Here is a 13,886-nt window from a genome sequence, read left to right as displayed (position 1 = left end):
TTACTACCTCCCTCACCCTTTGGGATTTTTAATTAAAGACAGACCACTTCTGAGGCTAATTCTGTACTATACAGCACTAACATGGCAGATGACAGAGAGGTAACAACATTTTCAACAGAAGTACAGCTTTAACTGTAGATTTGAATAGTAACATATACATGCTCCAAAACATTTCAAATTACACACCTTCTGTATTCTTTTCATAGGATATAGACAAAACTGAACCTTGAACTCTTCAACCTCACATCCCACAGGATAAAGGAAAGTTTCTCTAAGCCTTTTACAAAAACCCTTTTCTATTCTGTCTTTTGAAAGCTCAGTTAATGCAATTTTCATATTCCAATATAAATTTAATTGTTACTGGTAGCAAATTTGCATTTCACACTTACCTGCATATTCATAGAACCATTCTAAGCATCTCTTACTTGAAAAGACTTCTTCTTCCTCTGCTTTTATTCTAGTTGAATCGTATTTTCTATACATACTTAGAAAAAAGAGAAACAAGTAATTAATTCATCAACATTTTTTAAAAGCGATCTTTTAGTCAACAGCCACTCTTAGCAGAAACATTATTCCTTTCAGTTTACTCAACATTCTGTCCTCATATCCAGTCATTTGGAACACTGCTTAAGAATCAATGACACTTAATACTTGGTTTGCTCACTCTGTCACACTTCCACTGATTCATAATCATTACCCATGAAATGACCTTCCCCTAAAATGAATATAGGTCAGTTCAAATTCAACCCCAAACTGTTCTATAAAAGTTCACAGTAAGGCCTTGCCGTACACCACCAGTTACCACAGTCAGCTGATGGGCTGCAATCCAGCTCTGGGTCTATGGCCAGAGTAATTCCATGTCACAGTCAACACAGGTCCTACCTCTAGGTGCACTTTGAATTATTAACTAAAGAAAACTGCAAACACTCTTTTTGCTGCCTCAAAAAGATTCTACAAAAGGCATAAAGGCCAAAAGAGACAAGACCTACACTTATATTATTCTAAAGCCAGTAAGTAAGTAACATAAAAGAATCACACAAAAAAAAGGTTGAAAGTTCTCATAGACAATACCTCAAGGGACACCATTCATCATGGAATACAGAATCATCTGAAAAGCTGGCCCCTTCCCTCAGAGACTACCAGCAGGGTAATGCTCTTCTCCTTTAACAAGAACTGTAAAGAATTTTAACTACACTAAGGAAACAAATTTAGTATCTGAAACCCCTAAAGCACAGAAAACATGACAGAATGTGAAGGGCCATTCCCCCAGTTAGACCTTCTGAAACAGGCACAATATCATTTGTGCCTGCTAGAGGAAAGAGACTCAGCAGTCCAAGCAGTAATCCACTGCTGCATATGCATTCTCTGATCCATTTCCACCACTCTTCAGAGCTTGGGCTCATAAAGGCTGAAAAGAGCAACAAAAAAATGGTTTAGTCTAGAGGAGGTAGCCAAGAACAGCTCTGTAAGTGTTCCAAGCATGCAGAGTTTCCTCTCACAATGTCAATTCCTGATGGGGGAAGACAATGAAGCGGCTAACTGGTTCAACGAGAATTTGGAAACCATTTGAATAATGAAATTAATTTGGAGCTGACTTCATCACTGTTTCGTCCTTCTAGAAAGACATGTACAAGACACCTAGATTTATGAGCTTAGAAGACACTGATCCCACTATCCTCCAGCTAGCTCAGCTATCAGCTGTAAGGAAGTGTAGCTAGAAGTTAACAGCACACAGATCATTCTGACAAGAATTCAAAGAAATACTTTGTGTTTACTGTCATAGTTCCTTTAAAGCAGCTAACCTTTAGAAAAGTAATGCTAGTCAGAACAAAAAGATAAATTGCTAATTGGAAGCAAATACAAATGAGGCTCTCAAGAAATTTCTTAAGAAAAATTGACACTGTACTGAACACACTGATCTACAACAAATTGGAACACTGCATAGAAATGTCAGCCATATGTGTTCCAAACACATATTCATATACTCACAATTTTAGGTTTGGGGTTTTTTCATTTTGAAAACACTCTTTTCCTATTTGAATTATCTATTTTGCATAAGCTTTACTGAAGCTGCAAAGGAAAAGGCTGACAGCATCGCTCGTAAGAGCTAATCCAGAAGGCATAAGTCTAAGTTGGAATAATTTTTTTAATAGGTCTGATAACATTTTCACACTTGCAAAATGAACTGTGATTATGAAAGACCTATCCAATAATTTTTAGGGTACTCTGTATTCAGAGCAATCAAGACAAAGAAAGGAAGCATTCTGCCACTTTGGCAAAAGTCTTAATTATTCAGTATCCCCTTTTTTGTCACAAACAAACGTGACAAACACCAAGTAGAATATCAAGTTGGAAACTGTAGCAGGAGCTAGTCAACATGTTTATTCTATTCTCTTTATTCAAGAAGTCTCTAAGAGTACTGCTGGGATAGAGGACATGGCAAAGCTAACAAGGTTCACAAAGAAAGGTATTTATCACAAGACTCAATGCTTTTTCTTAGAAAGGATGATAAGCAATTGTCCTGCCCTGCTTGTTCATGTAAATCATCAACACATTAAGCTGTCAGTATGCAAACAGTGCATTTAAGAAGGAACTCTCAAGAAACAGACTTATGGACAGAGCTGTAAGTCATTCAGGTATTTTAGAAAAAAGGCTTCCTGCATCTACAAATGGCAGAGCTGCAGCCTGAAATACTGCAACCTGAAACAAGACATCGGTGCCAACAGTATGGGTAACAGGAATGGTGAGCAAGAACAGAAAAAACCAGCCCTTTTTATACATTCTCTGCATCTGCACATAGCAGAAGAATTTCAGACAACTGATATGAGATTGAAAGTCACTTGTCTTAAGGGCTAAGGTCACAGTTCAGGAACTGCAGGAAGTAGCAATAATAATAAGCTAATTAGTCAGAAATGCATTAACAGTGCAGATGATACTGTACCACATTTATAATGAAAACAGACTATGCACAGTCAGAATTAGTGATCTCATGTAAAAAGACAAACCCTTTTCTTCCCCTGCTTACTCCAAACATTAAATGAGTGTCTCACCCCTGCCTAGCCAAGCCAGCTATTTCTACTAGCAAGAGACTCCTAATCTCTGAAGTGCCTAGGGAAGCAAGATGACTGGGGAGATGCAAACAAGTAAGTAGACAGGTACCTGAGATTGCTCAGCCTAGGACAACTTGGTTCAATCCAGTGGCACAGAGTAAAGGTGTTTTCAAGGACTACATCCGCTGAATTATGATTAATATGGATTTGATTACCTCAAGAACCATATTTACAGAGGAGAAAAACAAACTTCCAGACACATCTGGCATCCATTTTATATCTTGCAGTATTCCTCATCTCTGTGGAATCTCTCAGTATATACTGCAAGATGATGTGCCTTGTCTTTATTCTAATGACAGTATCTCTTGCTATGCAGAAAAATATACTGCCAGAGTACACAGGGTATCTGAATACTTTGGGAGTACCAAACATCTAATGAACAGATCTCACAAACAGCAAGTCCTCAATGGCTCACAGCTTCATCAAGATGACCAGCACCAGCACTTTCAAACAAATGCACAACCATTATGCCAACCAAGTTCTGCTTAGTAATTTGCTTCCATATTGATGGTCTGTAAAAGGAAACTGCCAGGAAAGTGTCAGTCACACACCAGATGTGAAACAACACACTGCTCACAAAAAAAACAACTCTAACAAAAAAAAAAAAAAAAAAAAAAAAAGGGGGCAGGGGGGGAGGGTGAGAGCAGGCAAGGCACAGGGGGAAGTAAAAAAACTCAAAAAGATGCCTTCCATAAAGAAAGAGCAATTGAATATACCTGGTACTTTTGGTACTAGAATTTGCACACTGATCTCACTGATGCACACAAGAATGCTGGCACCGAAACAGGATTGCTAAGGGCATTTTCTCCATCATCAGTTAGAAAGGTGAATGTACAGTTTTATCCCAGAGTGTCTGCTATACTCTTCACTACCAGACAATACCAAACTCAAAACTTTGTTTTTAGAATTATCCTTCCATTTCTGACTCATGACATGATATCCATCAGAAACAGAAAAAAAGAGAAAAGTATTACCTACAGGCTAAGTATGTATTTACTTCTCAGATGAAACACACATGTAGGTACAGTAACTCAGAAACTCAGAAAAATCTTCACTTGAAAAATAGCTTTTTTTTCTTTGTTTAGCATGACATGGTGTCAGGACAGTGACAGCAATATACAAGTTATTCGTAACAAACATCCCTGTAAGGAGCATTTAGGGTTTTTTTAATTATCTCTTTCTAACAGCCATTTCATCAGCTAGGGAGAGGAAAGAATGTGGGACAGGGCAGGGCAAAAGCAACATGAGATAACGTGCTTAAATTTTGTAAAACTGATTTCAGTTACTTAACCACATCAAAATGTAATAATTTTCTCAGAGATGCTTGCACCTCCATCATGACCTAATAGCTGACTCATAACATCCATGTTCAAACATATATATGAAATATTCATGTGAGCTAGGGAACTGTAATATATCAGCAAAAAAGGTAAGACAATATAGTTTGTAACTGGAAGTGCTATAGGCAAGCATCAACAACCACTAAAAAAAATATTAAAACTGAGTGTCTAGGCACTTCACACTTTGTGGGAACTTTAAATACATGGTCCACATCTTTTCCAGATTATTTTCTTCTCTTCCTAACAGATTTGGTGGGAAAACAAAAGCATGAAAATTCCATCCAACTATAATGGGGTGACTAGGAAAATGACTGTAAAAGTTGATGGTTGCTGCCAGCAAAAAGAACAAGGTAAGGGCAATTCTCTTCAACCCACTGCAGTCTTCAAAGCTGGGTTATCTGCTGCTCTGAGCATGTTTCACCTGTATTGGAGTTGGTTAAAGCTCCAGCTACAGCCCCTCCCACTGCACCAACTCTGGGCTGTGTAGCTCCAGAATACTCAAACCAAGATCAGTGAAAACGTGGAGTTTAGGTCACATAAAACATTCTCTTAATGGTGGAAGCTGGTAATAATACATTGAGGAGGAAAAAGAAAATAAAAATGGAAGGGGAAAAAAAGCTATGCTTTATTATGGTAAGTCAAAAGCCTCTCATGAAGATCTACAGCCTGGTTATTTCAGATGGTCAGTGCTTACCGAATGAAGACATCAAGAAATGCACCAACAGAAGCTTTGTTTCTAAGCAACCAGAACTTAATGAAAATCTTTACTGAGTTTTGTTTGAGTTTTGAACTAAGTAACTAATTGCTTCCAGATTATTTTTTTTCAAAACATGCCAATTTTTGATTGAAAATGCCCCACACTACTTCCATTAATACTAATTAATTTAAAATTTTGGCTGAAAATTTTCATCAATGTAGCACAATGAAAGTATTTTAATAAAGTCTTATCTATTCACCCACAATTATGATTCTAGCAATAGTGTCATTAAAATTGTAGTAGAAAGAGAAGGGTGGGAGAAGAGATGCTTTGCAATTTGCAAGACATGACAAAAACAGTTTAAAGCAAGCCTCAGGACTAACTTGACTGTTAAGTTTTATGAATGATGAATATCCCTTATGTCTCCTTGTTTAAAGACTTACAATCATTCCTAAACTGTTAAATGTTTGGAACTTTTATCAGGCTTACTTAATGAGCAGAATGTGCAACAACACACATGCTGATAGTCACATGTCCAGTTTAAGTGAAGTGTGCTGAAAAGCTATAAAAAAAGGAAAAATTATACTTGTGTGCACCTGAAAACTCCTACTTCAAGGAAAAAGATCTACACATCTATGACAGCTGGGAACAAAGGTGGTCTGCATGGGGAAGGACCTAACCAGTTAGTAAACAACAGCAGAACAAAAACCAAACCAACTCTCAACACCAAAGGTTTTGAAAACTTTGGAAGTTAGTACATCTTAAGTTAATGACACTGTGTTTTCAAAAACTGCATTTTTCCACTACAGAGTATGGAGTTTACTATTCAATACAGAAAACCTATTTTTCATGTTAGTAGGCCCTTTTGTGGTTCCTACACACATAAGGATAAATTAATTGAAAACATTTATCTAATTGTTTGAAAACATAAATTTCAGGGAAGTAGGTAAATATTCCTAATTTTCATTCACCTAAAGTGACAATATCCATTACTGCAAGGCATTTGCCCTCAGCGTGATTCCAGAATAAGGAGGAGAATTAATTTTTAAATGAGACTGTCAAAACATAAGACATTATATTAAACAGCTCATTTTTCCTATTTGGCTAGATATTGTATAACAGATAAGCAGCATAAAACAATTACCCAGTGAGGACTATCATTTTACCTAGCAAGTATCTTTACATCAATCTTGCTTTACCTTTCTGAAGATGCCTAACATGGTGATGGAAGAACAATGTACAGAAAATGTAATTTTAACTCCAATTTGAGAGTACTCTATACATGACGGCTTTAAGTACAATAAAGTCAAGACCGTGATACTGAGATGAAAATACAAACTAAGTCTTCAAGTGATTATGTTCAAATTAGCACATGCTCAACTGTTTACTTCCAACAGCTATTCTTTAAGGCAAGATAGCTCTTACTGTTATCTATAAAGCACTGAGTTCTTTTTATTATTCATCATCTGGTATAAAAATTCCCTCCCACTGAAACACTGCATTCATGCTTGGTTCATGATGATGCTATAAACACTAATTAAGAGAATTCAAGTTCTTATTATGTAAGGGTGTAATAATAATGAACATGCTTGGAGTCTTCTATAATCAGTTTATGCACTAGACCAGCATTTCCAAATAATTTCACAACTAGACTTTTTCCTATAAATGCTTTTCCTCAATTGCCTGTGCACTCCACTAGTGCTTCTGAGATGAGGCTGTATTCTTACCAGCTTGAAACTAAGGGTGTAAGACATGTTTAAGTTTATGACTTTAAGAATCTTAAGACACCATCTTGTCTTTCAGCATAGAGACCTGCTGAAAGAAACTTTATGGAAGAAGGCATATCTAAAAATATTCCTATCAGATTTGAAGAAATTATAGGAATGAATAAAAAATAGTGAAGACTGAAAATATCACCCAAAAAACCACTCCATTACAGAATAAAACCCCCCACATTTTTCTAATGGACAAACCAGAAAAAAATCATCAACCTTCAGTCTCAGCTGCAGTAACACCATTAATGATGACATCCCTTGAAAATCTTTGGACTACTACCCCATATTTTCACACTGAGAACCAACAGGAGACGCTGAATTACTAAATTTGTTAATGTTGACCCGTAAGTATGCCACTGTTGCTGACAAACACACAGAAATGTATGTCATTCCATTAAGTATTTGAAGTGACAAATCACTTCTGTTAGGAAAGAGAGGCTCTTCTGGAAAGGACTGTGTAGCTCTTCAGACAGTGACTGCCTTTCTTCACTTAATACAGAATCCACACAGACTAATGTCCTGTGAAGGCTTATTCTGAGTTACTAGAGTGCAGCTTCTAGGAAGTCTGTGTCTAAAACAGAAGCTGAGAACTGGGCCTAGGAGCCCCCTTATTCTATAAAGTGGTATTCCACTATTCTCTTTTTACTGTATATAGCATTCTCTGCACACAGTGTAAGAAGAACAGGCTTTGCAAACTAGGTATGCTACAGAACACTGCTGTAGAGTTTCCTGATTTCAGACTTGATTTCTGCTCAACTAACTGAGATGTCTGATCCAAAACCTAAACTTGACAGTTATGAACTCCACCTGACAAAACAAGCATGGAAGTAGGAGACTGCTTTTTGACTAATCCGTTCACAGGAGATTACAGGGGTAAAAATCCTTCCTTGAAAGAAAATAGCACTTCAAGACCAGGCTGAATGTCCAGCAAATAATTTCATATTGCCAGTCATGCTGAAATAAAAAACTGTTTTCTTGAAGACCAAAACAAAAGAAAGACTCTGGGAAACAGAGCAAGCTCAAAAACCTTTACAGGAAGTCAGTCAGAAAAACTGGAACCACATCAGAGGATATTACCCCGTGGCTCATGACTAGCAGATCTGGTTTCTCCTCCAATTCTAAAAGCAGGCTGAGATCTTCCTTTTAATAAAGACTTACATGGCAGTAAAATGAAGACTAGATCCATTAGTTATAAAATGAGAGGCAGATACAAAAAAAATCCTTCAAATTACATTTGCAACAAGCTCTTAAAAACTATGAAATATCTACTATTCAGAGAGAAAAAAAATCAGGTTTTTACAATTTTCCTATGTAATTACACAAATCAGTATTTCTTACTTACAGGCAAGCTTACTTTTTAGGGGGTTGCTTTTTTCTATCATCAATGTCTTGGCTAAGGTAGGTAGAGTTCAGTTTTATGAACCTCTCTATATTCTAGAAAGGGTCTGTCCTTGTATTGCTTCCACATTGTATGCCTATCTTTGAATAAGCTGTAATGCCCTTGATCAACTATTTACCTTTTGTATTTCATTATTTCTGAAAAGCAAGAAAAAATATTAAGGACATGAACAGCTTTTTTGTTCTCGTTAGTGTTACAAAGCAATGAAAGAAAGAGCTGAAACCTCTTTCTTCTGCATCAACAGATCATTTAATAAATTCCAGTGCAGTTACAGTTGTGCAACCCTATTAAACACAATAGAGTTATAGGGGCATGACCAGAGGCTTAATTTGGCTACCAGTACTTTTCTTACTCATGCTAGAGTATAAAAAGGAGAGAACCCAGTCTGATTTCAGGCTGACAGTTTAGAGAAAAATGCCTCTTCTAACCTCCCTGAAGGTACTTGCTATGGAGGCATGCGTTTTCTGAGACATCAGTAACACATGAGTATAACAGAGCTGAAATTCTATTGATTGATGCAGTGCCAAGCAAACTTTCTAGTTGTATAAGCCACTTTTCAACATCAGAGCAGTCCTGCATCTGTCATGCAGGAGAGTGTAGTTCTATACAGCCTCAAGTTCTGAATCTAGTCCACATAAATAGTGATTTTTGCACACCCCCGAGCACATTCAATGCTTTCTGAATGACTCAACACACTACACATACTGGAAATCCAGCACTTGCAGAGGTCTCAGCTATCCAATACTTCATGCCAAAAGAATACACTGTTCATGCACTCTCTTTAACCTGTTTGGCTTCTGCTGTCCAGTGAGAAGCCCCTCAATAACTGCTGACCCACTGGCTGTCACCTTACCTGGGCAATTTCCCCTTCTATGTTCAGTATCAAATCACAACATAACAGGGAGAGACTAGCAGGATTTTAAGAGCCGAGTGGACTATAACGACATTCACTTTTTGGACAGGCTAGAGACTGGTAACAGCCAATCCAGACCTTATGCATGTATATGAGAAAATAGTACTGTATCTCTCAGACGTTGGTTTTGAACAAACAAGTACATATTCTGACAGCTGGCAACTAGAGCAAGGAGAAGGTCCCTACATGTTTCTTGTATATCTAGAGAAAGGTGAGATGCAAACTGAACCTACACATACTTATCAATATCCCACAGTTCAATCACCAGCTATGGCTCCACATTGAGAAACCAAGTAAATGTCAATATTATTTCCATTAGTATTTAAACACATGATATATCAGCTCTTCAACTTTAGATATTCCATCAATCTTAGCTCATGGTAAGATGACATACCCATCATGTCTACTTTTCTTAGCAGATAAATCATCTCCTGCTGCAGGTCTCCTCTTTTTCCTTGGAGGCATCACTTTACTAAAGCAGTCTGATGAACTGCAAGACCGAAGACTTCCTACAGAGGGAATTAAAAACACCAGCACAAAGAAATGAAACTGTTGCAGACCAGTTAAACTGTGTCCACTAATAGGCATATTACAAAGGAAAGGGAAGGAAGTTAGGGGATTTAAAAATTAAAAAAGAAACAGTCTCCTTTCAATAGCAAAATCCATCTCACTTTTACATGGTTTCCTATGACCAGATTTCCATTAAGGTCAAAAGTACTATACCAAAATGCACAGTAGCCCTGGCATTACTTCAGTCTAACAGCAGTCAAAAACTGACACTATCCTGAAGAAGTATTTAGGTCCTGAAAAAGTCATCCTTATTTTTAGTCTTTTATTCAAATCACGAGTTCTAAGGGTTGATCACTGCTTTTTGAAATACAGATCTGAGTGAACACCTACCTCTAGAAAACAGAACCCTTTATTTTCAAGCCCAAAGTTTTATGTGATACAGAGAGCAAGAGGCAGGAAAGGTTTTGTTTGTTCTTTGGTGAGAGGGTTTTCTCAGGATTTTTAGGAGGTTTTTTGTTCTGTTTTGCAGGGACAGGAAGAGACAGTCAGCAACCACCAGGAAAAGAACTAAGTGGCTGGCTGTATTATTCGGACTGAACAGTTCTCAAAAAATGAAGGTCCCCAAATAGGAAATAGCCAATTCAAGACACTGATGCAGTGTCAGGTGAATCAGGTGGCAGTCTTTCCATCCCCTTCTCTCAGCTACATACTCCTATGTCTATGGTAACTCTTCCGTGTGCCAATCCAGCTCACCAAACCTGTAGATAATTAACCAAAGGAAAAAGAATAACAACTTTCTGTACATTAGCACAAGAAAGAGCACAGGATCAGCCCTTTTGACCACAGCAAGTCATTAAATTGCTTTTGCTGCCTCATGAAAACAGTAGGCTAACACTCCAGGCATAATTTTGTCCTACTTTCATGTGCTGAAGACACCTGAGAAAGGTGTGTGTAAGAGCAGCTCCAAGAGCTATCACACCTCTAAGTGTTACACAGAGAATTTGAAAAGAAAAGGAAGAGAGAAGTGAGGTATAAAAATCCAGACATAAAGCGATGCCAAAGAAATTTGCAAGACAACATTAAGAACTCCAGCATTCCTAAGCTATGTTCTCTTTGCTACAACAGCATCCAAGTTCAGCTATGCTCAATTAAGATGCCCACAAAATCTTTTATCTTACAACATCAGAGCACAGAGCAAGCAATAAAACTTGGACTGCTTTTTGACACCAAGGGAACAGACTGAAATCAGAGGCCCAATTCCCAACAAACACTGACAGCAATCTTTTGCTTACCTATTCTTCGAATCTTTGAAAGGCTCTCTCCTGTTATAGGAGAAACACATGTAAGGAACCTTAGAGCCTCACAGGCTTTGCTATATGTACATTATTTAAACATGCATGGAAACTCTAACCCATAAGAAACTACATATTTCTCTAGTATTATGTAAGATGTTGAACCCAGTTTTTACACCAAGATGAACTAATCTGGTTTCAACTAATAAAGCTTTTGCACTAAGTATGCCTTCTTTGGTCTTATGTTTATATTCATTTCTATCTATTAAGAAGAAAATTAATCTCTCTAGTTCAAGAAATACTCTCCAATTCAAAAAATTCTTCCTATATATTCTTTTTTTTTAACCCTAAAACTCCCTCTCCATTATTGTCCCCAGGAGAGTATGGCCATATCCTGTCTTTTTGAAAGAGAATTAACAGCATTGTAAATTCAAATTACATTTTAACTAATCATCAAAAACTTGCAAGTATTATGCTCCATAAACTATTACCACAAAAAAAATCGTAATGGCTGTGTCAGAAAAAGATACTTCTAGAAGCACTGTCCAGAACATATTACAAAAGGAAATTAGTGACAAGAGCATTTATTTTCTCCTCAACAATATCAGATATATTTGAAACAGGTAAGCCAGAGACCATAAAAAACTCAGAGTACACCCAAGGCATTTTACAAATTAAACAAACTAACCTGACCTGCTGAATGATATTTGTTCCATCTAATTATGCCTGCACATTCATGATATTGAAAAACTCTACTCTCATAAGTTATTGAATCTGCAATACTTTATCTTTCAGATCAAATTTGTAAAGACTCTGCCAGTACGTATTTTTTGAAAGCCTACACAGACCAAAAACACCTAAGATGACAGCAGAACTCAACAGATGGCTAGAAAGAGCCAACAGACTTAAGACACACACTGAACTTAATAAATGAAAATATATAGTGAACACCTCTTTTTGGTAAATATGCATTTACTTAAGTATAACCTGTAGCTATCTCATTCCTTTGAGAGCAAATAGATTGCTTTTAAGTGCCTTTCTTTTAAAAAAGTAAAAATCCATCTGTGATGGACACAGGCATTGGATGGTGGTAAAATGCAAGAAAAAATACACATCCCCCTCACCCCCCACAAATTTGTGCAGTTTACTGGTCAGTTGATTGTGAAAAGAAATATGCAAGGCCTCTGTGACAAAAGAAGCAGGGCAAAAGGTGAAAAAATAAATAAAAGTAAAATAAAGCAGTTATAGAATAGAGAAATCATTTTGTCAGACCTGCAACCCCATACAAACCAAAGAATTTAACTCAAGAATTCCTGCTAGGACTCTTTGCCTCCTTAAATGATAGGATGTTTTTAAGAAGATTGGTGAACTTGTTTTAAAGGCTTAAACTGATCACAATTCACTACAACCCAATTTCTCCAATGACCCATATGAAAGACTTGTACCCTTTTTGGTTTGAATGTATCTAGTTGCAGCTCTCAAAGGCACAGAAAAGGGAAGAAAAGAGACAGCTCAGAAATTGGTAGTTTTAAATGCACACATACACTGCCCTCACACACTGACAGTTGACAGCACACAGACACCAGGCAGACATATTGTAAATGCTTTCCAAGACTTAACATCTTAGTAACTGAGGTTTGGAGCAAGTCTTCACTAGACTTTAGCTGTTGAATAATCTCTAAACTACTAAAAAACACAGTGTAAGGATTTTACTTTCAAAGCATTTCTTTTGTTACTAAAATTGGTGTGTTAAATTTGAAGGGCAGTTATAATTCCTCTGTAACAGCAGCAGAATACTTCTTTCATTTTCATATAAGCTAAAAATTATCAATTTAGGTTTTTTACTTTGAACTCCTACGATTTCTTAATTTACAATACAGCTCACTAAATAGCAATATTAACCTTTCCTACACAGAGCTTTTTAATTCTAAATGTAATTTTAGGTCTAGCAGTGCACAACTAATTTCTCTTCCCAAAGGTCTGACCATCTGCAAACAAACATGCAGCTACCTCTGACTACATGCAAATTTGACAGAATTTTACTTACCAAGTGCAGCTTTGCTGATGTGATTATCTTCAAAGTTTCTCACTCCTAGGCCTCAACTCAAGATTGGCAGAACCCTCCAAATTCTCACTCATTTTTTGACACTTGAAGCTAGCATTTACAAGGTAGAGCCTCCAAATGGCTGCTGAATAGACCACCACCAGCCAAAAGCCTGTCGAGTTTAAATGCTGTTTGCCAAACATCCTATTGAATACTTCCAAATTTGCAGGAGACAAAGCTTCCAAAGGGAAGTATCAATTCAAGAGCTAAAATTCACCCTAAGAAATTTAAAGCAATATATAAAATAAAACCCACAAGACAGGAACAGTCCTAGAATAGCAACAAAATCAGAAAAGACAAAAGGAAAAAAAGTCAATAAAAAAGAACTCTACAAGCTGTGTCCCTACGGAAATTATTTGCAGGCATGGCACTTTCACCTTCTCTAGCTAAAACCTGTGAGGAATCCTGCTCTTCTGATGCTTCAGTAGAAGGATGCTTCAAAGGAAAAATAATTAGAAACTGTGAATGCTGAAGCAATTGGGAAGATACAGCTGATCATTTAATAATGCAACAAAACAACCACAAGCATAGCTAACAATCATCAGTTTTCAGACAAGATGAGAAAGTAAGATACTCATCAAAACATTAAACAACTTGCAATGCAGTTGCAAAAGGAAAAATCATCTTCTCTGTCTTGAATACCACACTACAGAACTGCTCTGGACTCAAGAGGGGTTTCTTCTCTAATATAACAAAAGAAAAAGCCAGCAGAAGCAAAAGCAATTTCTCCGCCTCCAAAGATTCAT

At 37.0% G+C, this 13,886-nt stretch overlaps 1 protein-coding gene across 4 annotated transcripts in view; it reads right to left on the bottom strand.

The window, feature by feature from the left end:
• The window catches only part of DCUN1D4 (defective in cullin neddylation 1 domain containing 4), a 48,917-nt gene that overhangs the window by 14,017 nt on the left and 21,014 nt on the right, over window positions 1-13,886 (bottom strand). For 2 of the 4 annotated variants that reach the window (XM_031061722.1, XM_014311786.2), the window contains 3 exons: window positions 11,037-11,066; window positions 9,629-9,743; window positions 390-484 (listed from right to left, as the gene is read on the bottom strand). In XM_031061722.1, coding sequence (XP_030917582.1) covers window positions 390-484; window positions 9,629-9,699 — 166 coding nt within the window. In that variant the 5' untranslated portion in view covers window positions 9,700-9,743; window positions 11,037-11,066. The remainder of the gene's footprint in view (window positions 1-389; window positions 485-9,628; window positions 9,744-11,036; window positions 11,067-13,886) is intronic. The other 2 variants (XM_031061642.1, XM_031061686.1) reach the window with 2 other exon arrangements.

Source organism: Geospiza fortis, unplaced genomic scaffold (genome assembly GCF_000277835.1).
Source record: "Geospiza fortis unplaced genomic scaffold, GeoFor_1.0 scaffold40, whole genome shotgun sequence".
NCBI lineage: Eukaryota > Metazoa > Chordata > Aves > Passeriformes > Thraupidae > Geospiza > Geospiza fortis.
This window is presented reverse-complemented; position numbering and strand designations above follow the sequence as displayed.